The sequence below is a fragment of the Trichosurus vulpecula genome, chromosome 1 (genome assembly GCF_011100635.1).
Source record: "Trichosurus vulpecula isolate mTriVul1 chromosome 1, mTriVul1.pri, whole genome shotgun sequence".
Lineage (NCBI taxonomy): Eukaryota > Metazoa > Chordata > Mammalia > Diprotodontia > Phalangeridae > Trichosurus > Trichosurus vulpecula.
The window spans coordinates 222517121-222542556 of NC_050573.1; the positions used below are offsets into that span (position 1 = coordinate 222517121).

At 38.5% G+C, this 25436-nt stretch overlaps 1 protein-coding gene across 1 annotated transcript; it reads left to right on the forward strand.

Moving 5' to 3' along the window:
• Positions 1 to 11781: 11781 nt before the first annotated feature.
• On the forward strand, positions 11782 to 14009 carry LOC118834346 (nucleolar and coiled-body phosphoprotein 1-like). The gene is given in 4 exon segments (XM_036741801.1): positions 11782 to 12352; positions 12355 to 12435; positions 12438 to 13422; positions 13424 to 14009. Coding segments are annotated over 4 exon segments (2223 nt in total).
• Positions 14010 to 25436: the final 11427 nt, after the last annotated feature.

Below are 25436 nucleotides of genomic sequence, written 5' to 3' on the forward strand. Positions count from 1 at the left end.
AGGAAAATTGCCCTCATATTCTAGAACCAGAGGGAAAAATAGAAATTGAAAGAATCCACTGATCACCTCTTGAAATAGATGTCATAAGGAAAACTCCTAGGAATATTGTGAGCCAAATTCCAGAGCTCCCAGGTCAAGCAGCTAGAAAAAAATTCAAGTATTGTGGAAACACAAACACAAGATCTAGCAGCTTCTACATTAAGGGATCGAAGGGCTTGGAATATGATATTCTTGAGGTCAAAGGAGCTAGGATTAAAACCAAGAATCACCTACCAGCAAAACTGAGTATAATACTTCGGGGAAAAATAGACTTTCAATGAAATAGAAGACTTTCAAGGATTCTTGATGAAAAGACCAGAGCTGAGTAGAAAATTTGACTTTTAAATACAAGAATCAAGAAAAGCATGAAAAGTCAAACAGGAAAGAGAAATCATAAGGGACTTACTAAAGTCAAACTGTTTACATTCCTACATGGAAAGATGATATTTGTAACTCATGAGAACTTTCTCAATATTAGGGTAGTAGAAAGGACTATACAAAAATAGACAGAAGACACATGGTGAGTTGAATATGAAGTGCTGATATCTAAAAAATAAAATTAAGAGGTTGGAGAGGAATATAGTGGGAGAAGGAAAAAGGGAAAGATAGAATGTATCGAATTATATTGTATAGAATTTTCTCACATAGAAGACGCAAGAAAAAGCTGTTATAATGGAAGGGAAGAGGGGCAAAATGAAAGGGAATGAGTGAAGCTTACTCTAAAGGATTTGGCTTAAGGAGGGAATAAAATACGCACTCAATTGGGTATCTTACCCTACAGGAAATTAGGGGGAAAGGGAACAAAGGGAGGAGGAGTAATAGGGGGAAGACAAATTGGGGGAGGGGGTAGTCAGCAGCAAACACTTTTGAAAAGGGACAGGGTCAAAAGAGAAAATTGAACAAATGAGTGACAGGATAGGATGGAGGGAAATATATTTAGTCTTTCACGACATGACTATTTTGGAAGTGTTTTGCATAACGACACATATATACCCTGTATTGAATTGCTTGTCTTCTGAAGGAGGGCGAGTGGAGAGGAAAAAAGGGAGAGAATTTGGAACTCAAATTTCTAAAAACAAATGTTACAAATTGTTTTTACATGCAACTGGGAAATAAGATATACAGGCAATGGAGTAGAGAAATTTATCTTGCCCTACAAGAAAGTAAGGGGGAAGGGGATAAAAGGCAATAGAAGGTAGGGCAGACTGGGGAAAGGGGTAATCAGAATAGATGCCATCTTGGAGTGGGGGGGAGGGGAGAGATGGGGAGCCAATTTGTAACTCAAAATCTTGTGGAAATGAATGCTGAAAACTAAAAATAAATTAATCTTTGTTTTTTTCAAAAGTTTATCTTAAAATAACAAATATTATGTTTATAACATTATACATCTGATAATACTTTCATGTGATCAAAATTTGTATTTGTTTTTCTTCTGCTAAAATGTAGAAGGTGAGATTTGACTTCCAAAATTGAGCTGTCATTTCATTCACTGCAAAAGAAGGCTTCCTCAAAATTCTAATGTCTTTTTGAGATCTCAATTTAAAGCTTGCCACTCACTGAATTTCATGTATAGCATTTCCTGGGGACAGCAAATGATATAATGCAGTAAATTCATAAAGACATAAAACCTATTACATTATTCATTTCTTTTCAGGGATCTTACTTTTGAGATTTTACCACCCTCTGGCTTCTGTTCTATATGGTAAATATAAATATAAGTATAACACTCATTAGCAAGTGTTGATACCAATAATTCATATATAAAAATTCCCTTCACATTAATAGGCAAACCCATTAAACTCAATTCACAGACTATATACCAAGGAAAACTGTATTTTTAGCATAAAACCACAAAATGATCTTTTTAAACCTATTTTGTTTCCATATAAAACATTTTATATGTGGAAGAATATTGATTTTTCATGCTAAAGATGATATTCAGTGTTCTCTTTCACTTTAGCTCCATAGAACTAAACATACGTAGCTACTGTTGTTAGACCACTGTGCGATCTGTTTTTAAGTTTTGTTTTTCCAAGGCCAGGCCAATACAACCTGAAGAGACATATAAGGATTCGAGTTCCATCAACATTAGTTAATTTCTAGTAGCTGAACTGAAGTCCTTTTGTGTTTACTGCATCAGAAAGGGCAATGGTCACAGTCAGTCACTAAATATTTATTAAGTAGTTAAGTGTCAGGTAACTGCAAAGAGATGGTGATTTATGTGAGTTTAAGTCATAACATTAAGGTCAAAAGTTTGGGACTCAAGACATCAGGGCTTTACACCCAACTCCCTAAGTGACTTATTTCATGTCACTAAGCTAAACTTTCTACGATTCAGATTGTCTATCTGTTAGATGTGTTTATGAACTTCACTACATAGTTAATTGAATTGTTTGGAGTATCTAATAAAATAAGGAATAATGTCCTCTGAATATGTAAGGAAGTGCTACATATAATATTCATTTAAAAGGAGAGGAAGTAGCACAATTATCAGTTTACTAACACAAACATCAACTTTGTTTCATGTGGGCAATATAAATTGGGGAAGAGGAATGAATCAATGGGACTTGTAGTTAACTTTAATAAAAATAATAGAAATAGCAGAAGCAATAGCACCAAAACAGCAATACTAGCAGCATTTAAAGCATCCAATCAAGAGGCATTCATCAAAATCCTACTGTGTGCAATGCATTGTGTTAAATTCTGGGTTAAAAAAAAAGATACAATGAAATAGTCCTTGACCTCAGGGAGCTTTAATTTCATCAAAGGTAGCAATGTATACTTATTTAGTAAGTACACACAAATACAGGTATAATAAAAGGTAATTCCAGAAAAAGGCCCTAGCAGCTAGGAGATCAAAGCTTCATGGAGGATGTAATATTTGAAATTGCATTTGACTTGCTAATTTCACTTGACCTGTTCCTGCATCCCATCTCAGCTACTTGCAGATGAGGTCATACACTTGATCTTGCCATATTCTTTGGTAGGTCTATCGCAACTCTACCACATCCACTTTCTCACCTTCAACCTCCATGTCTACCATCTATTTCGTATTGCCTACAGACAGGTCAATGTCTTCTTTATCCATAAAAAGATACTCTCACATGATTTATATGTCTTGAGAGCCATTACCCCATGGGTTTCCTCCATTTTATGGTAAAACTTCTTGGATCTCAACAATAGGTTCTTCTATTTAATTTCCTCTCACTGTCTTCTTTCCTCTTTACGTTCTGACTTTCAATTTCATCATCCAACTGAAACATCTCTCCAAAATGACTAAAGAGCTCTTAATTGTTCACTCTAATTTCCTCAGTCCCAATTCTTCTTGAACTCTCTCATGCCTTTGACACTCTCCATCACATTTCTCATTGCAATAATCTCCTTTCTAGGTTTTCATGACAAAACAATATCCTGGAACTCCCCATATTGATCTAACTTCTCTTCAGTCTCCTTTGCTAATTCATCCTATGGTGGATATCCTACAATTTTGTGTCCTGGGCTTTATTCTCACCTTCTTCTACAATATTTCTCTTCATTGTCTCATCCGCTACCATGGTTTCAACTATCATCTCCATGATAGTAATTCTCAAATCTACCAATCCAACGCTATCCTTTCTGCTAATGTTGCCTCACATATGCAATTGCGCTCATATATCTGAAACTCTACACTCTGTAGACTTCATAACCTCAGCATGTCCTGCAATGTACTCATTATCTTTTCCCCTCAATCTACAATCTTCCCTACTTACCTATTACTCTTGCTGATACCACCATCCTCTGGGTCAGTCAAGTTCATAAACTATATGTGATCCTTTACTCCTCATTCTCTTTCCCTTTCACTCATGTCTAATCTCTTGCAAAAGCCAGCTGATTTTACTTTTCTTTTTTGATAATTATACTTCATTTGTTTTAATATTAACTTGAAAGATTTGAGTTCCAAATCCCTTTTTTTCTTTAACCCCTCTTGCACGCTTTGACAAGGTAAGCAATATGATATAAAATATACATGTAAAGTCATGCAAGACATGTTGCCATATCAGCCATGTCTGTGTCTGGCTGTCTCTTTTTCTGTCTCTGTCCCTGTTTCTCTCTCTGTCTCTATCTGTCTCTGTCTCTCTCTTTCTCTCCCCACTGTCTCTTTTCAAAATTTGTTTTGCTTCTGACCACTGTCTCCCTTAAACTTCCCTCTCTCTTCTCACCCTAATCCTTCAATGCTTCAAAGGTAGTGTGATCTAGGGAAAGGTATGGTTGTTGTTCTTCTGGTGTGCCCTCTGGTTCTCACCCAGAAATGATCTCTGCATTCCTGAAGCCACAGTCCCTCCTCTTATCCCTGGAATTGTGACAAGGGTCCTTATTCCCTTGGCAGTATAAGTGCTCCTCTCCACTTTGTGACTGAGACCGAAAACTGGGCAATGAATAATGGTGTTACCAAACAGTTCTAGTCTTTGCCCAGTTCTAGCACAACAGTACCCTATATTCTCTTTCTTACCATTTGTCCAATCCCCTTATTATCTCTGGGCTGAAAGCTTCTGAAGCTACTGCATCAAAGTGTGCAGCTGGTGTTGCTGCTGCTGCAGGCCAGGCCCCACTTCAGTATCTGATGTCTTGTACTGTCTTTGTTTGGAAAAAAACCTTGTCCCCATCTTTTGTGACCTATGCTGTTCCAGAAACTGAGTTAAAGTGTTATTTTGAAATTGTTTTGAGGGAAGTGTTGGGAGACATTGGCTGTGGTGCTTCATATACTCTACTATTCTGACTCCCAATTTTACTATTCTAAAAACTAGTTTACACTGCCAGGCATGCTTGCAATATTGTAATAGCATGCTAGTTGGTTTCATTACTGGTTCAAGTCTCTCTCTACTTTTGTTCATCTTCCACTTAGTTGCCATAAAGCTCAGATTTGACCATGTCACTCCCACTCGAACAACTGAATTAGTTCCATATCACCTCATGAATTAAATACCAAATAATATTTTTGGCATATAAAACCCTTTAGAACACTCACCTTTTGCCTTTTTCAGTTTTTTATACTGCATTTAATTCCCTGATAGTTCCACAAAACCACATACTCATCAATCCTGTGAAACTGATTGCATAAATGTTCCTCACACTAAATGCTAGGAGCATAGTATTCAATAATCTCAATCAATTTAGCCACTGGATAAGAACTCGTTATTCCTTCCCCTCCCCCACAGACACAAAAGATTTAAGAGAACTAGAAGACAGTTTCATAGAAATTGACTGTAGACCAACATCTTATCTCATATACCCAAATAAGTTCTAAATAGATACATAACTGAGAGATGAAGTGGTACATCATAAACCAAAAAATGAATAAAGATGAACTTCCCATTCAGAACAATGGATAAGGGAAGAGTCTACAATGCAATAAAGGATAGAGAGGATCACAGAAGAGAAAATGAACAATTTTGATTGCAGAAAATTTAAATGTTTTTCCACAATGGGGACATCTTCCAGAGTAAGTTTCTCTGTTTAAAGTCTAATTTCTAAGATATGCAAAATTCTAATTTAAATGTACAAGAATAAGAGCCATTTCCCACTTGATAAATGGTAAACTAATATGATAGCAAGTTCTAAAGGAAAGAAATCAAAGTTATTTATAGGCATATTAAAATGTTTCAAGTCATAAAGAAATTAAAAAGCATTTCTAAGCTTCTACCTCTTATCCCTTAGATTAGCAAAGCTTATACACAAACACACAGCCCCCCACACACACAATGTTGAAGGGTCTGCAGCTAACAGGCACATTGATACACTGATGGTGGGATTCAGTGCATAGAGTGATAGTTCTGGAATCAGGAAGACATCTACCAGAGTTTGAATCAGGACTCAAACACTAGGTCTCTAACCCTGAGCAAGTCACTCTGTTTGCCTCAATGTCCTCATCTGTAAAATGAGCGGGAGAAGGAAATTGCAAATCATTCCAGTGACTCTGTCAATCAAATGGGATCATGAAGAGTCAGATATTACTGAAAATGACTAAACAAAACAAGAAATGGGGCTATGAACTGGTCCAGACAACCTGGAAATAAATTTGGAATGCAAAAATACTCTTAAACTTAACATGATATCTGTTTTCTATTAGGTAGAAACTCACCATATGATACCATAAAAATCTAATCAGACTCATGTTTGGATATTATGAATTAAATTTTGACTGCTTCTCAAAAGCTGTACTCTCATCTCCAGTTTAGGGAATGCTTAAATTAAGCTCATTCTACACAGGTGATATGAAGTAGAAAGATCTGATGAAGAAAATCACCTCGACTGATATATAAGAAGCATTTTTTGTTTAAATTATTCTCAGTTGTTATAGTTACCCATTTCATTTTTCTTGGGTTACCATAACTTTTGCAATTTTTAATGGCTCTTTAATGTCATCAGTTGGCGGAACTCTCAATGAAAATCTCCCTCTACCATTGTGGAATGTCTACAACACAGAATCTTGGAATACTGTAAGATTAAATGGCTTGTCTAAGATCATGCAGATGGTAGGTAGATGTAATGGAGAGACAGCTGGCCTCTGACTCTAGGCCCAGTACTCTATCCACTAGCTGCCTCAATTTATTTCCTTTTCTATCAACTCCATGTTGTTATCATTTCCTCAGCTATATATTTATTAGGCATGTCAGCAGAGTACTTATAAGAGGATTTAGAAAAATTATAAAATGAGACTATTTCTCTTCCTTAAAACTCAAAGCTAATAAGATCTGAATTACATAAAAAAACAACCTCACACACATATCTGAAAACCTTAACTCTATATGTATTGAAAAACAAGTGTTACTTATTTTGTCTCCTGCTGACTGGTTGTGCTGACATTTATTCTTAAAACAAAGCAAAACAAAATAAAACAAATACACACACAATAATCTAGACAGATAGATTTTAATATATATGTAGTTATAGAGTTGTATATAGATATATGGACAGTTTTACAAGAAGGCACTTTTTGAGAAATATGTATCACTTTTTTTGAGAATGTAGATTACATTCCTCTTTGGTTTTGAGTTCCATGTAAATCACAAAGTTGCATTTTTATGTTAACTAGTAGCTAGAATAAGGGATATGAACTTTGCTTTGTTGAGAACTTAATTTTTGATGGGACTCTCAGGCTTGAGTGTTGAAAATATGACTTGTCAAGTTAAGTTCCGTTAACTAATGTTTGTTCATTGATCTGGAAAAAAATGTTCTCTGCTATTTTCATTTTCCTTGCCCACTTTCTTCATCAGTGAACACTGGTTTTAGTAACATGAATTTTATAGCATAAAAAACCATGCAAGTCACAGAAATAGGAATCATGGTGGGCTTTTCTTTTAATGTTCTCTGTAAAACCAGAATGCTGACAAAAGAACTTCTCTAAAAGGGGCGTAGAATTTCAACTTCAAAATTTAAAACTCAGGTTTTATGAGACAAGTACTTATAAAGAAATAAATTAGCCCCAAAGATTTTTTTCATTTTTCATATTCACATCATTTAACTTTTTTGTACACACACAATATCTTTATTGTTCATATCATAACTCTGGCCCTTCTTGACTCTTGAAACCACAACTTCTGCATTTTCAAAGGTTTTTGTTTCTCCTCATGAGTTTAGTCAGATTAATAAACAGAATTACTATTTTATAGCCCCACAAATATGTATATAATATGCATGGATGGGTATTAAGCTTCCAATAAAGTGACAGTGCCTCGGATGCATGTTGACCCTTTGGCAACTTAATAAAACCCCCAGTTTTATCATGCTATCCTAAAATCAGGCCTGTTTAAAATTTTACCTGTTATTTTATTTATTTATTGTTAAGAAAAATATACAATCATTAGGAGAGAAGAGAATTTAAAAGTCATCTAGTATTATCCCCTGCTTATGGGACCAATCATCTCTACATTATTTCTGAGTTGTAAGTTTTCCAATGCTTCCATTGACACAGACCTCACTATCTTATAACATCACACATTATTTTCAAAATCTGCTTATGGTGAAGTGTTTTGATATTGATTTTGTGACTCAAATCTGCAACAACTTTCAATTTCAGGGAACATAACAGTCTTATTATTTTGTAAATGTTTAAAAAGAGCTTGTAAATAATCTAATGTTACACCTAATAGGTTCAGCTTAATAAATACATAGCTGGTCAGATAATGATAGCTTTGACTTGATAGAAAAAGGATTAATGTTACTGTGTTTGAGTGAAACAAGAGCTCTTCATTATAAAAAGAATGAATTCTGACTTTGCATTTTGAGAATATGAGTTGGAATCTTAGCCATACATATGAATATTTATATGGCCTTTCAAAATTTGCTTAGTCCCTCTAGGTGTTACCTTATTCACTTTTCACACATGGAGCTGTCTTTCAGAAAACAAGAAGTGGAAGATTTTATCCAAGTCCTGCTTCTTCTATAATCACATCAGAGGCAATAAAAACAGCCAGATGAATCAGAAGAACAACAACTAGAAAAGCAACAGAAAAGCAATCCAAAACAGAGGAGGTATCTTAAAGAACTAAAGAACTGCAGAGATTGGGAGAGAGACGTAACAGTGGGTCATGCTCTAAGCTTCATATCTGAGTCAGTAACTGAGGGGTGAAAAGGCATCCACAATGTGGTAAGAAGAAACATATAGAAATCAGGAATTTCTATTTTAGCATCTGGATGGATGTGTCTTCCTCCTTATTTGGGGTGGGGGGGGAGACTTAATGAGCAGTACTTAACTTCCATGGTCCAACCAAAAACTGTAGGTCTTATTCAGAACAATATGTATAGTCTAAGGAGGAAGGACAGATGGCCAAAGTGTTTTAGTCTTAGACTGAAGTTGGGGAAGATTCTAAAGGCCACTGATTTCTTCAGTGAGCATTATAAGAAGATCCAAGTACATAGATTGGTAGTCCAGGTTTACCTATACTGTGCAGAAACAAAATCTATATGTCAGCAACCTAGGATGAAGAAACGAGGACTGAGAATGTTTATAGCTAGGCTTTCTGGCTTCACTAGGTCTGCTTGAGAAATTAAAAAAAAAAAAAACTAAGTGTCGGTGCCAACTACCACTCTGAGTCCTGTGCATGACTATACTATTGTTATTCGTATATTCATTGTATAAGAAGAAAACTAAACTCCTAATAACAAAGAAGGAATATTTTAAATCAAGAGATGGCAAAGAAAAATATTCCATAGGAGAAAAGCAATTTTGTAGTAGTCACAAGCATAAATTCATAGAAAAGATGGATCTGATGGATGAAATGAAGGAAGAGTTGAAGCAATAGGCAAAGAATGAAATTTGTCTTCTTCAATGAACCTTGAATAGTGAAGAAACATTTTAAAACAAAAGATATAAAATCATATTTATTTATTGGACATCTGAAAAATAGAAGGTTGCAAAAAGAACTAAAAAATTAATATGTGTGACAAGGAATATTAGAGCAAAGACCAAAAGTTTTTGAGAACAAGTAAAATATGTACTATGGAGCTAAAAAGAAAAAAAAATATTACATAACTAAATAAGAAAATGGGATGCAATAAGATCATTTAAGAAACATTGGATTCTCTGAATGCCATAGTAAAAAAAATGGATATTAAGAAATTATATACACACAAATGCAAACACACAGAACAAGCACCACAGCAACAAAATGAGGATTGTAAAAGATTATGTAGCAAAAATGAGAAAGGAAACAAAATGTTATATCATGATACAAAAAGAAGAGAAAGATGCCTTAAAAAATTAATAACATTAGCAAAACTGGACAAATTACTTGAGGAGGACAATTATCATTAATTTAAAAAAAATTTCAAAACTTTCCTATAGGAAAAAACAGAAGCATGAAGACTCTTTCACTGTCTACATTTTAAGACATTATCCCTTCTAACTCCCGCTAGTTTCAAGAATAGAAGAAAGAACAAAACCAGACAAATATGTGACCTAAGTTTATTTAGGTTGTTTTGTTGAGTGTTACTTAAAAAGATAAAAGACAGATGGGTAAAAGTAAAATATTGGAGAAGGTAGCAGAAAGATATGAAAGTAAATCTCTTCATAATCATGCCACAATAAGAAAAGATTATATAAACATTAGAGTGGATATGTGGAGCTACGTCCTATAAACTTCCTTCTTCTGTGAGCTGGGAAAGGGAAGCTTAAAGAATAAAAATGGATATATGGTAGAAATAAACTAGTACAAATAGGCAAATGGGGAAGGAAAGGTAAGAAATGTATTTAACAGAAGGTAAAGTTTTAAAGGTGATAAACACAGGCAAAGCAAACAAACTTCAACAAAACAAGACTCAAAAAGTGGGGATTAAAAGCAAAAAGTGGGCAAGAACCATTCCTTTTATTTGAGTCTGAACCAAGGAAAGAAGATGAAGAAAAGTTTATATAAGAATATATAAGAAAGTTCCAGGGAGATGGAGCCAAGATGACAGCTTAAAAACAGGGACTCATTTGAGCTCTTCCCCAGATTTCCCCACACACCTGTAAAAAATGACTCTAAACAAATTCTAGAGCTACAGAACCCATTAAATGAGAGAATGAAACAAGTCTCCAGCCCAAGGTGGCCTGGATGGTTGCTGGGAAGCATCTATTGTGCCTTGCTGGGAGCAGAGCGCAGCCCAGCGAGGGCTGCGCCAGGACAGACCACACTGGAGCAGACATGGTGGAGCAGGCATCAGGGCACTGATTCACTGGCAGCTATGGAGGTTTCCAGACTTCTCAAACCACAAACACCAAAGACAACTTAGAAGGTCAGTGGGAAACCTGTTGGACCTGGGTGAGAGAAAAGCATGGTCTGGCCCCAGCCCCTGGCTTAACTGAGGTGGCTGCAGCAGAGGTGGCAGCAGCAGCAGCTGCTGCCAGAGCTCCAGGCCCACAGACAGAGGCTGATCAGAGCAGAAGTGCAAGGATCAGTTTGATGGTGCTGAGACAGGGGTCTCTTGGTTTGCCCAGCTTGGATTTGGGTCACAGTCCTGGTTGGTGGTCCTTGGGGGAGGAGGAGCACTTATGTGGCAGAGCTTGTGGTGGCTGTGGAGAGGGACTCCTCCTGGTATTTACATGGCAGAAAGGAGTGACCAGAGTACAAGCCAGGAGAGGAGTATCATACCACCTCAGAATAGAAGTAGCTCTGAAAGCAGCAGCACAATAGGACAGAGCACTCTCCACTTTGGAAGCAATCATACCCTGACAAAGAGCTCAAAAGACAAGCAATTGGCTGGGAAAATGAGCAGATAGAGTAAAAGTTCTCAGACTACAGAATCTTACTTTGGTGACAAAGAAGATCAAAACATACGGCCAGAAGAAGTCAACAAAGTCAAATATCATACATCGAAAGCCTCTAAGAAATATGTGAATTGGTCTCAGGCCTGAGAAGAGGTCAAAGAGGATTTGGAAAAGCAAGTAACAGAAGTAGAGGAAAAATTGGGAAGGGAAATGAGAGAGACGCAAGAAAATCATGAATAACAAGTCAACAGCTTAATAAAGAAGACCCAAAAAATACTGAAGAAAATAACACTTTAAAAATAGACCAGGACCAAAATGTCTGTTTTGGGACCCCAGGCAGTGGGGAAAAGGTACAGGAAGGATTCTTGGAGTGGGCTGACGGGTCTGGATCCCAGCCTTTTCCAGCGTTGGGCCATGACGCAACATCCGGTTCCTTTCACCCTCGCCGTGCCGGAGTGATTTCATTATGTGCGACTTCCAGTCCTAAGTCGCACCAGTGATGCATTTGGATCTAGAGGATGGCAGAGCAAGAGGTGTTATGCTTGGTGCCCAGCGACTTGTTCCCTCTCGTGCTCGGTTTCCTGCGTGACAACCAGTTTCTGGAGGCAGCAAGCAAATTCGCTAAGTCTACAGGAACCACCCAACAGGACCCCAAGGCCACTTCCCTTTTGGACATCTATAGTTTCTGGCTCAATAGGTCTTCCAGAACTCAGAAACAGAAGTCGCAGGCTAACAGACCAGTGGCAAAGAAAGCTAAGAAATCCACTGCTTCTGTTGACAGCAATCAAAAAGGAGAGGACAAACAGCCTCCAGCCAAGAAATTAGCCACCAAGCCTCTTGGTACATCCCCTCAGCCTGGGAAATCAACCATTCCTGCCAAAGCAGCAGAGAGTAGTAGTAGCAGTGAGGACTCCAGTGAGGAAGAAGACAACGCAAGCCAGTAGAAATCTGCCCAGAAGGGATCCAAGCCCCCAGCCAAGGCAGCCAAACCGTCCCCCCAGGCAGTTCAGCTTAAGAAAGCTGACAACTCCAGCTCTGACTCTGATTCTGACTCTGACTCCGAATCTGACTCCAGCTCAGAGGATGAAGCTACCAAAAACAGAAACCAAAGACTCCGGTTAAGACCCCACTTAAGACTCCAGTTAAGACCCCAGTCAAGGCCACAGCTAAGACGTTAAGACCCTTGCTAAGCCAGGCACAACTGCCCAGGTCATCTCCAAATTAGCCAATGGCAAAGCTGGTGAAAGCAGCAGTAGCAGCAGCAGCAGCAGCGACTCAGAAGAGGAGGCAGTGGCTCCACCCAAAAAGGCTGTACTGAAGAAGACAACTCTATCTAAGACCCCTGTCAAAGCTGCTCAGAAGAATTCCAGCAGTGAAGATTCCTCCAGTGAGGATGAAGAGGAAGAGACACAGAAGAAAAAACCTGTCAAGGCCAAGCAGGGTCAGTACAGTTCAGTACAGTACAGTTCCATTCCATCCCCACCCACATGCACCCAGCCAAATAAGGTAGGAGGGGACCAGCCACCCAAGAAGAAGGTAGCAGGTGACCAGCTTCCCAAGAAGAAGGAGGAAAGCAGTGACTCTTCTGATAGCAGTGAGGACAGCAGTGATGAAGAGGCAGCCACAGCTAAATCAGGAGGGGCCAAAGCTGCCACACCTAAGCCTGCATCACCCAAAGCCTCATCAGTCAAGACTACAACAAACAAGACCACAAGAGAGGAGTCCAGTTCAGACAGTGACTCAGATTCCAGCTCAGAAGAGGAAGAGAAGAAGCCTTCTCAAAAGGTGGCCCCCAAACCTGTTGCTGTTAAGACAGCTCCCGAGCCAGCTGTGACTACAAAATCTGCTGAGAACTCTTCAGACAGCTCAGACTCAGACAGCTCTGAGGATGAAGTACCAGCCAAGCCAGCCCCTGGCACAAAGCTAGCCACCAACCAAAAGCCTCTGCCCAGGAAACCAGATAGCAGCTCTGGTGAAGAGGAAAGCAGTTCTACTGAGGAAGAGAAGAAGCCAGGGACAAAGACTGCAGCAGCTGTCCCCAAACCCAAGGTGGGGGCCAAGGGAACACCATCTGCAGGGCCCAAAGTAGCCACCCAGGACAGCAGTTCAGACTCTGACAGCTCCAGCAGTGAAGAGGAGGAACCAGCAAGGAAAGTGAATGTCCAACGTGGGAACTACAGCTGTTCCTAAGCCTGCCTTGGCAGAAAAATCTAAGGCCGAGAGTAGTTCGTCTTCTGACAGCTGCAGTGAAGAGGAGAAAAAACCAAAACCTAAAAAGAGCCCTGGCTTGGTGGCCAATGGGTCTTGCCCTCCAGCACTCCAGAATGGGAAGACTTGTGCACACAAGGAAGAGGAAGAGGAGGAAGAGGCAGCAGCCAAGCCAGGCTTTAGGAAGAAGAGGAAAAAGGATGCTAGCCCTGGCCAAGAGGCCACTCCCCCTAAGGTGAAGAAACAAAAGCCTCAGACCCCAAATACGGTTCCCAAAACAAGAAAGGGAGAGAAAAGGGCATCATCCCCTTTCCGGAGAGTTAAATCAGAGGAAGTTGAGGTCGACTCTCGAGTGGCTGACAACTCATTTGATGCCAAGATGGGCGCAGCTGGAGATTGGGGAGAGAAAGCCAAAGAGGTCCTGAAGTTCACCAAAGGCAAGTCCTTTTGACATCAGAAGACCAAGAAGAAGAGGGGCAGCTACCAGGGTGGTTCCATCTCCACCCAAGTCAACTCTGTGAAGTTTGAAAGTGACTGAGTAGAGAGATCTTGACTCTGAAACCTGGGATGCAGTGCGCAGCACCCAGTTCTGTTTGTGGAGTTGGGTAGCTGGAGCTAGGGACTGCTCCCTCAGCCACAGTCAGCATTTGGCCACGGACAGGTTTTTAATGACGATCCTTTGGGGAATCACTGGGTGGTGGGGTAGGAAAGTAAGTGCACATTGTTTGGGAAGTGTCCTGCTTGGTGGTTGTGCCCTCAGTCCTCTGAAATCCAAATACTGCTCAGCCTCACTTGAGAAGGTGCTAATAGGTTGTACATGAAGCAAAAATTTGTAATTTTATATTGAGTCATTTTATTTTCCTATTGGCTAATATTATAACTTGCCAGAGATGCACTCCCACAGGTAACATTTTGGCCCCATAGACTTTGGGAAAAGAACATTTCATAATCCTTAATACTTTGGACTGTATCTTACGAGAATTTCACCTCCAAGTTAGCTGCAGAGAGGTGAGTTTTTCCACAAAATTTTTGTTAGAATCGTCAACAGAGTCTGAGAGGGTACAGTTACCTGCACCATCAAAATCATAGTTTTGAAAACTTTGTGGAGTTTTGAAATGATATTCATCTCAAATAAGAGGCTACTTGTCAGTTCACTCATTCATTATGTTTATAATCCCCTGCAAGCTTCATAGAGAGCCAGCAAATAAGCAACTGACAGTAACACCCCCAGGTTCACTTATTTCATTAAGCATTCTGACCATCCCCATTTCACGAGAGCTTCCATTTAGTTCGGGGATGGACCTCAGAGGTCCTCTAGTCCAAACCTCTGCCCCTCCTTTCACAGATAAAGGGATGGAGGCTCACAGAGCCAAAGGTCATCTGGATAATAAATGTTGAGCCAGTAATTGGGCCCAGGTCCTCTTACTCCAAATCCACTGTACTGTTACAGAGGTAGCTCCCATTTCTTCAAACATTCAGCCAAACTTGTTGGCCAGAAGAGCCCTGTGAATATACTCCTTTGAACATAGTTTGGTCAGTGGTTTGATCACGGTGATGAACTTCAAAGGCCTTTTCATTACTCTGGAATATCATGTTAGATGGTTTTTGGAGAGAGTCAGCATGTAGGTTGGGGGTGCCCACATGCCCTGATAATCTTGCTGTCACTCAATATCCACTTAGTATCACATTGGTCAAATGGTCGTTGTGGTCCTGTGATTTCCTGACATCCCCAGACTGTTCACCCTATTCTTAGAGTTGCATAGCTACTTTCTAAATATAGCCAAACCTTCAAAAACTCACCTTAATTTCATTCAGAAAAGAAATTATATAACTGTTTGGTAGGGAGGAGAAGGCACAAGACTTTTGTAATCATCGTCCTAAGAATGTAAAATTTTTGTAGGTTTTTTTGGGGAGTGGGGATTGGGGAGAAAACATTTTCAGTAGAAGATTCCATAATTGTCCTTAACAGATTTTAGATCTCTGTAGTAAAGTGACTAGGTACATGCTAGTAGGGGTGTGGGAGGTAAGTTATCATTGAAGTTCATTCTGTAGTCGGGTCAATTGATGTTGGTGGAAATGGGGAGCAGTTCAACAGAATGTTAATTTTGTTGCCTCCACAATTGTCTATGATAATCCAGTACATGGTCTTTGCCTTTGAGTAGACAATAATTATTTGTAATTATCACCGTAATTATGTATATACAGCCAGCATTTGCTAAAGTATGTTTGAAAAACCATTCTTAATGAACTAAACCCCCCTGTCTTGTTTCACTGTTTTCTAAGTAAGCAGGCCCTTTTTTTTCCATAGCTAATGTTGAACTTCCATCCTAACTGCAGTTAATGTGTAAATTGCAAATGATTCTTATCTGCTCAATAAAAAAAGATTTCCTGAAAAAAAATAGACCAGCCCAAATGGCAAAAGAGGTCCAGAAAGCCAAAGAGCAGAAGAATACATTAAAAGGCAGAATTAGTCAAGTGTAAAAGTAAGTCCAGAAGATTGCTGAAGGAAATAATGCCTTAAAATTAGAGTGGAGCAAGTGGAAGCTAGTGACTTTATATGAAATGAAGAAATTATAAAACAGAAACAAAAGAATGAAAGAGTGGAAGACAATGTGAAATATCTCATTGGAAAAGCCACTAACCTGGACAATAGATCCAGGAGAGATAATTTTAAAATTATTGGACTACCTGAAACCCATGATTAAAAAAGAGTCTACACATCATTTCAAGAAATTATCAAAGAAAATTGCCCTGATATTCTAGAACCAGAAGGCGAAATAGAAATCGAAAGAATCCACCAATCACCTCTTGAAAAAGATGCCAAAAAGAAAACTGCTAGGAATATTGTAGCCAAATTCCAGAGTTCCCAAGTCAAGGAGAAAATATTGCAAGCAGCCTGAAAGAAAAAAATTTGAACAGTGTGGAAACATGATCAGGATAACACAAGACCTAGCAGCTTCTACGTTAAGAGTTCAGAGGGCTTAGAATATGATATTCCTGAGGTCAAAGGAGCTAGGATTAAAACCAAAAATCATCTAACCAGCAAAACCGAGCATAATATTTCAGGGCAAAACAAATGGATTTTCAATGAAATAGGGGACTTTCAAGCATTCTTGATGAAAAGACCAGAGCTTAGAAATTTTGACTTTCAAATACAAGAATCAAGAGAAGCATGAAAAGGTAAACAGGAAAGACAAATCATAAGGGACTTACTAAAGGCGAACTGTTTATATTCCTACATGGAAAGATGATGTGTGTAATTCAGGAGACCTTTCTCAGTATTTGATATGTATATATATAATTATATATATATATATATATATATATATATATATATATATATATATATATAAAATTATATACACACACACACACAGAGGGCACAGGGGGAGTTGAATATGAAGGGATGGTATCTAAAAAACTAAAATTAAAGGGTAAGAGAGGAGTATATTTGGAGAAGGAGAAATGGAGAGATAGAATGGGGTAAATTATCTCACATGGAAGTGGCAAGAAAAAGCTTTTATGAGGGAAAGGAAGAGGGGGTAGGTAAAAGGGAAGGAGTGAACCTCGCTCTCATTGGATTTGGCTTACAGAGGGAATAACATACACATTCAGTTGAATAACTTACCCAACAGGAAAGTAGGGGGAGAAGGGGATGGGGGAGGTGACAGAAGATAAGGCAGATTGGGGGAGGAGGTAGTCAAAAGCAAACACTTTTGAAAAGGGACAGGGTCTCTTAATTAGATTTTTTACCATTATATTTTTATTTTATACTGATATCCACAGTCTATGAATATCCCTTTCAATTGTCATAATAAGTATACAATTCTCAAGATTGACATATATATATATACATATACATATATATACATAAAATATACATAAAACAAAATAATCCTATATCATGATGTAACTAATTAGTCTTATTGATTAACTAGGGGGTTCACCCTATCCCGTTTACCTTTTTATGTCTCTCTTGAGTTTTGTATTTGGAAATCAAATTTTCCATTGAGCTCTGGCCTTTTCATTAGGAAGGTCTGGAATTCCCTTATTTCATTGAATGTCCAATTCCTTGCCTGGAAAATTATGCTCAGTTTTGCTGGGTAGTTGATCCTTGGTTGTAGTCCAAGCTCCTTTGCCTTTCAGGATATCATATTCCAACTTCTCCTGTCATTTAAGGTAGAAGCTGAAAGATCCTGCATGATCCTGACTGTAGTTCTGTTATATTTGAATTGTTTCCTTCTAGCTGCTTGCAGTATTTTTTCCTTGACCTGGCAGTCATGGAATTTGGCTATCATATTTCTTGGACTTTTCAATTTGGGATCTTTTTCAGGGGGTGATTGATAGATTCTTTGGATGGTAATTTTACCCTCTGATTCTAGCACCTCTCGGCAATTTTCCTTAAGGATTTCATTTAAGTTACTGTCCAGGCTCTTTTTTCATCATACCTTTCAGGTTGACCAATAATTCCTAGATTGTCTCTCCTGGATCTGTTTTACAAGTCAGTTGTTTTTCCAATCAGATATTTCATGTTTTCTTCTATTTTTTTTTATTCTTTAGCTTTTGTTTGACTGATTCTTGATATCTCATAGAGTCATTAGCTTCCACTTACCCAATTCTAACTTTTAATGTTTTGTTTTCTTCTTTTATCTTCTTTATCTCCTTTTCCATTTGGTTGATTTTACTTTTCGATGACACATTTTCTGCATTTATACTCTGATTTTCCTTAACCAATTCCCCAATTTTACATGTTTAAAATTCATTTGTTTTCCTCATTGAATTTTTTTTCCATTTTTTCCATTTTTTTCTCTTACCTCCCTAAGTTGGTTTTTAAAGTCCTCCTTGAGTTCTTCCAGGAATGCTTTTTGGTCTGGATACCAGTTCACTTTTGAGATTTGAGATGTGGGTGTAGTGTCTATGCTGCATTGGTATTTTGGTCTTCCCTTTCTCCATAATAGGAATCAATTGTCTTTGCCTTCTTAGCATGTTTTTTTCATGGTGTTTTTTATTTTTCCTCCTGGCTTCTAAAGTGGATCTCTGCTTCTGAGGGTCAGGGTGCTCTGTCCCAAGTTTCTTGTGTTGTAATCTGTGGGTATTTTCACTTGCTTCATGTTCTATGGCCTCTGATTTAGTGAGCTGTGGGAGAGGGGTGATCTGGCTACTGGGAGGGGGTCTCCTTTTCCCCAGAACTGATCTAAACAATGTGTGGTCTCAGCTCTTGTCCATGCTGTTGTCTGCCACTTCCCTTGGCTGTGCAAAGCCCAGTCCAGGCTCCTGGCATTGAAGTTTTTTTAGCTCTACCCTCTGCAGCTCAATTACTGTCCTTGTTCTGCTGAGGTGAGGGTTGCAGGGACACCTCTCTTCCTGCACTAGTCTTCAACCACCACAGGAAGGGCGCTCTCCCCCACTTCTCTCACTACTGAAGCCCCTCTTCTGACTCCTCTCTTTCTCCTGAGGAATTATTCTCTTGGTTTATTTAAGGGAGGGATAAAAGCCGTTTTACCTGCACATCATGGCTCCCAAAAGTTAATGAAGGCAAGTTTCAAACCTTTAGACAATGGGTTGGAGCCTCTGGGCTAGCTGCTCCTGCAGCCACAGGCTCTATATTCCGACTAACTCCCATCCTAGGCTGCGAGGGCTGGGGCTTGATCATGACTGTAGCTGGTACTTCTGCCCTGGGCCTGTTCCTGTTGCAGCGTTTTGCTCACCCAGCGACCTCCCAGACTGGCACACTGGCTGGATTTCTCTGCTGTTCACGGCTGGTTTGGTCTTGTTCCCTTGCATTTGCCTAGGGTTGGAGGCCTCCAGGATAGTTGCTCCAACAGCACCAGGCTCTATGCTCCTACTTCTACCCAGGGCCTGTTCCTGCTCAGGTGTTTCCCTTGCCCAGTGCTCTCCCAAATGAGCAGGCTGGCTGGATTCCTCTGCTGTTCCTGGTTGGTTTGATCTGGTGCCATTCCACATGCCTGGTGCTCCTACCCCTCTCAATCCACTAGTGGCTTCTAACTCTCTCAAATCAGCTCAGATTCACTTTTTTAGATGTATCTGACAGAATTTGTGAGAGAACTCCAGTAGTTCATTCCTTTCACATTGCCACCTTAATAACTTCATTGAAGAGAATGGCAATAATGAGACAACATACCAAAACTTATGGGATGCAGCAAAAGCAGTTCTTAAGGGAAGTTTTATATCTCTAAATGCTTACATGAATAGAATAGAGAAAAAGGAGATCAATAATCTGGGCATACAGCTGAAAAAGCTAGAAAAAGAGCAAATTGAAAATACCCAATTAAATACCAAATTAGAAATACTGAAAATCAAAGGAGACATTAATAAATTTGAAATCGAGAAAACAATTAAATTAATAAAACCAAGAGCCGGTTTTATGAAAAAAAAATAATGAAATTGATAAGCTTTTGGTCAATTTGATTAAAAAATAAGAAAGAAGAAAATCAAATCACCAATATCAAAAATGAAAATGGTGAACTCACCTCCAATGAAGAGGGAATTAAAACAATAATTAGAAATTATTTTGCCCAATTGTATGCCCATAAATTTGATAACCTTTGGGATATGGTTGAATATCTACAAAAATACAAATTGCCCAAGTTAACAGGTGAGGAAGTAAAATACCTTAATAAACCCATCTCAGAAAAAGAAATTGAGTAATCCATCAATGAACTCCCTAGGAAAAAATATCCCGGGCCAGATGGTTTTACATGTGAATTTTATCAAACATTCAAAGAGCAATTAATTCATATACTTTATAGAATATTTGGGAAAATAGATGAAGGAGTTCTATCAAATTCTTTTTATGACACAAATATGGTACTAATACATAAACCAGGAAGAGTCAAAACAAAGAAAGAAAATTATAGACCAATTTCCCTAATGAATAATGATGCAAATATTTTAAATAAAATATTAGCAAAAAGATTGCAGCAACTTATCACCACAATAATACAATACAACCAGGTAGAATTTATGCAAGGAATGCAAGGGTGGTTCAGTATTAGGCAAACTATCAGCATAATTGAACACATCAACAACAAAACTAGCAGAAACCATATAATTATCTCAATAGATGCAGAAAAAACCTTTGACATAATACAACACCCATTCCTATTAAAAGCACTAGAAAAAACAGGAACAAATGGAGCTTTCCATAAAATTATAAATAGCACCTACCTAAAACCATCAAAAAGCATTATTTGTATTAGGGATAAGCTAGATGCATTCCCAATAAGATCAGGGGTGAAACAAGGATGCCAATCATCACCCCTATTATTCAATTTGGTAATAGAAATGTTAGCTGTAGCAATAAGAGAAGAAAAAGAAATTGAAAGAATTAAGATAGGTAAAAAGAAACTAAATTATCACTTTGTGAAGATGATATGATGATTTACTTACAGAATCCTAGAGAATCAAGTAAAAAACTATTTGAAATAATAAACAACTTTATCAAATTTGCAGGTGATAAAATAAACCCACATAAATCCTTGGCATTCTTATACATTACTAACAAAGCCCAACAGCAATAGATAGAGAAATTCCATTTAAAGTTATTGTACACACTATAAAATATTTGGGAGTCTATCTGCGAAGATAAACCCAGGGACTACATGAACATAATTAGGAAACACTTCTCACACAAATAAATTCAAATCTAAATAAATGGAAAAGTATCAGTTGCTCATGGTTAGGTTGAGCTAATATAATAAAAATGACAATTTTACCTAAATTAATTTATTTATTTAATGCCAAACTACCAAAAAATTATTTTACAGAGCTGGATAAAATAATGACAAAATTCATCTAGAAGAACAAGAGGTCTAGAATATCTAGGGAATTAATGAAAAGAAATGCTAAGGAAGGTAAACTGTACTATAAAGGAGCAGTCATCAAAACTACCTGGAACTGGGAAAGAAACAGAGTGGTGGATCAGTGGAATAGGTTAGGTACACAAGATGGAGAAGTCAATGACTATAGCAATCTACTCTTTGATAAACCCAAAGAATCCAGCTTCTGGGCTAAGAATTCACTATTTCACTAAAACTGCTGGAAAAATTGGAAAATGGTAGGGCAGAAACAGGCCATACATCAATATCTTACACCATATACCAAAATAAAGTCAAAATGGGTACATAATTTAGCAATAAAGGCTGATACTATAAGCAATTTGGGAGAGCAAGGAATTGTTTGCCTATCAGATTAATGGAAGAACAAAGAATGGGTGACACAACAAGAGATTGAGAGCATTACAAAATGCAAAATGGATAATTTTGATTATGTTAAATTGAAAAGGTTTTGTATAAAAAAGCCAATGCACTAAAGATTAGGAGGAAAGCAGAAAACTGGAAGAAAATCTTTACAACTAGAGTCTCTGATAAAGGCCACATCTCTAAAATGTACAGGGAGCTGAGCCAAATTTGTAGGAATACAAGTCATTCCCCAACTGAGAAATTGTCAAAGGATATGAACAGGCAGTTTTCAGGTGAAGAAATTAAAGATATCTATAGACATATGAAAAATGCTCTAAATCACTATTGATTAGAGAAATGCAAATCAAAACAACTCTTAGGTACCACATCTCTCCTGTCAAATTGGCTAAAATGGCAGAACAGGAAAATGATAAATACTGGAGACGATGTGGGAAAATCGGAACACTGTTACACTGCTGGTGGAGTTGTGAACTAATCCAGGCATTCTGGAGAGCAATTTGGAACTATACCCAGAGGACTATAAAAGATATTCATACCCTTTGGCCCAGCAATACCACTCCTAGGGCTATATCGCAAAGAGATCACACAAGTGGGAAAAGGACCCATATGTTCAAAAATATTTATAGTATCTCTCTTTGTAGTAGCAAAGAATTGGAAATCAAGGGGACGCCCATCAATTGGGGAATGGCTAAACAAGTTGTGGTATATGAATGTAATGGAATACTATTGTGCTATAAGAAAGGGGGAAGATACGCACTTCATAATAACCTGGAAATGTTACACGATATAATACTAAGTGAGCAGAGCAGAACTAGGAGAACATTACACACAACCACAGATATACAGATTCTGTGATGACTAACATTGATAGCCTTAGCTCTTCTCAGCAATACAAGGTTCAAAGACAACTCCAAAGGATGCATGAGAGAGAGAGATATCTACATCCAGAGAAAGAACTGTGTAGACTGAATGCAGATTAAGGTAAACTGTTTGCTCTCCTTTTTTTCCTCTCTTTTTGTTTTTTGGTTTTGTTTCTTCTTTCTCATGATTCATTCCATTTGTAATAATTCTTCTTTGCAACCTGACTATTTTGTAAATAAGTTCAATGTGAAGTTATATGTAGAAGATATGTAGGATTCCATGCCGTCTTGGGGAGGGAAGGGGAGGAAGGGGGGAGAAGAAAATCTGGAATTCAGGATCATGTGGAACTGAGTGTTGTAAACTCAAAATAAAAAAAAAAATCTTAATAAAAAAAAAGAAAAGGGACAGGGTCAAAGGAGAAAATTGAATAAAGGTGGACAGGATAGGCTGAAGGGAAATATAGCTAGTCTTTCACAACATGACTATTATGGAAGTGTTTTGCTTAGTAATACGTGTATAATCTATATTGAATTGCTTGCCTTCTCAAGAAGCATGAGTAGGGAGGGAAGAAGGGACAGAATTTGGAGCCCAATGTTCAAAAACAAATGTTAAAATATTTTTACATGCAACTGGGAAATAATATATACAAAGAATGGGGTATATAAATCTATCTTGCCTTATAACAAAGTAAGGGGAAAAGGGTTGGGGGGGAGGGTGGGGAGAATGGGATGATGGAAGGGAGGGCAGACTGGGGAAAATGGTAATCAGAATACATGTCATCCTGGGGTCGGAGGAGGGTAGAGATGGGGAGAAAATTTCTCCAGAAAATCATGTGGAAATGAATGTTGAAAACAAAAATAAATTATATTAAACTGTGAAAAATGATCCAACTATAGATAATACAATAGCCTCACATTACAAATATTAATGGATTACATCAGAAAATAAAATTTTTGTAATATCATATTTATAAAAAATGTATTAAAACATGAAAATCCACAGTTAAAATGGAAATTGGAGTGTTAGATAGGTGTCACAGTGAGTAGAGCACCGGCCCTGGAGTCAGGAGGATGTGAATTCAAATTCAGCCTCAGACACTTGACACACTTACTAGCTGTGTGACCTTGGGCAAGTCACTTAACCCCTATTACCCTGCCTTTCCCCCTCAAAAAAAATTAAAATTGGAGAATACATTTAGGTTTTGGTGATTTCTTTTTTTAAAAAATAGATGACAAGGAGGGCGGAGCCAAGATGGCGGTTGGTAAGCACGGACTAGCATGAGCTCCGTACCTGAGTCCCTCCAAAAGCCTATAAAAATGGCTCTGAACCAATTCTAGAACGGCAGAACCCACAGAACAGCAGAGGGAAGCAGGGCTCCAGCCCAGGACAGCCTGGATGGTCTCTGGGTAAGGTCTATTCCACATGGAGCTGGGAGCTGGGAGCTGGGAACGGAGTGGAGCAGAGCCCAGCCTGAGCAGCATGGACCATCCAGACCAGAAGCCAGGCGGAGGGGACCCTAGTGCCCTGATTCAGTGAGCTGCGGCAGTTACGAGACTTCTCAACCCACAAACACCAAAGACTGCAGAGAAGGTTAGTGGGAAAAGCTGTGGGAGTGGAAGGAGTTCACGGTTCGGCTTCCAGCCCCGGGGGCAGCAGAGGTGGGGCAGCTACAGCTGTTGTTACTTCCAGCTCCAGGCCCACCTGGTGGGAGGAATTAAGTGGCGGATCAGAGCAGGAGTGCAACAGCCTGCTGAAGATCTAAGCCCAGTCTGGACTGGGGGTCCTTGGGGAAGGAGGAGTGCGGCTCTGACAGAGCTGGCACCTCCCCCCCAAACGTAGAACATAGAACTCGTTAGTCTACAAGCAGTCATACCCCACTGAAAAACTCAAGGGTCAAGTTAGTTGGTTGGGAATATGGCCAGGCAGCGAAAACGCGCCCAGATTCAGTCTCAGACTTTGGATTCTTTCTTTGGTGACAAAGAAGACCAAAACATACAGCCTAAAGAAGACAACAAAGTCATAGAGCCTACAACCAAAGCCTCCAAGAAAAACATGAACTGGCCCCAGACCATAGAAGAACTCAAAAAGGATTTGGAAAAGCAAGTTAGAGAAGTAGAGGAAAAATTGGGAAGAGAAATGAGAAGGATGCGAGAAAACCATGAAAAACAAGTCAATGACTTGCTAAAGGAGACCCAAAAAAATTCTGAAAAATACACTGAAGAAAACAACACCTTAAAAAATAGACTAACTCAAATGGCAAAAGAGCTCCAAAAAGCCAATGAGGAGAAGAATGCCTTGAAAGGCAGAATTAGCCAAATGGAAAAGGAGGTCCAAAAGACCACTGAAGAAAATACTACTTTAAAAATTAGATTGGAGCAAGTGGAAGCTAGTGACTTTATGAGAAATCAGGATATTATAAAACAGAACCAGAGGAATGAAAAAATGGAAGACAATGTGAAATATCTCCTTGGAAAAACCACTGACCTGGAAAATAGATCCAGGAGAGATAATTTAAAAATTATTGGACTACCTGAAAGCCATGATCAAAAAAAGAGCCTAGATACCATCTTTCAGGAAATTATCAAGGAGAACTGCCCTGATATTCTAGAGCCACAGGGCAAAATAGAAATTGAAAGAATCCATCGATTGCCTCCTCAAATAGATCCCAAAAAGAAATCTCCTAGGAATATTGTTGCCAAATTCCAGAGCTCCCAGATCAAGGAGAAAATACTGCAAGCAGCCAGAAAGAAACAATTTGAATATTGTGGAAACCCAATCAGAATAACCCAAGATCTGGCAGCTTCTACATTAAGAGATCGAAGGGCTTGGAATGCGATATTCCGGAGGTCAATGGAGCTAGGATTAAAACCTAGAATCACCTA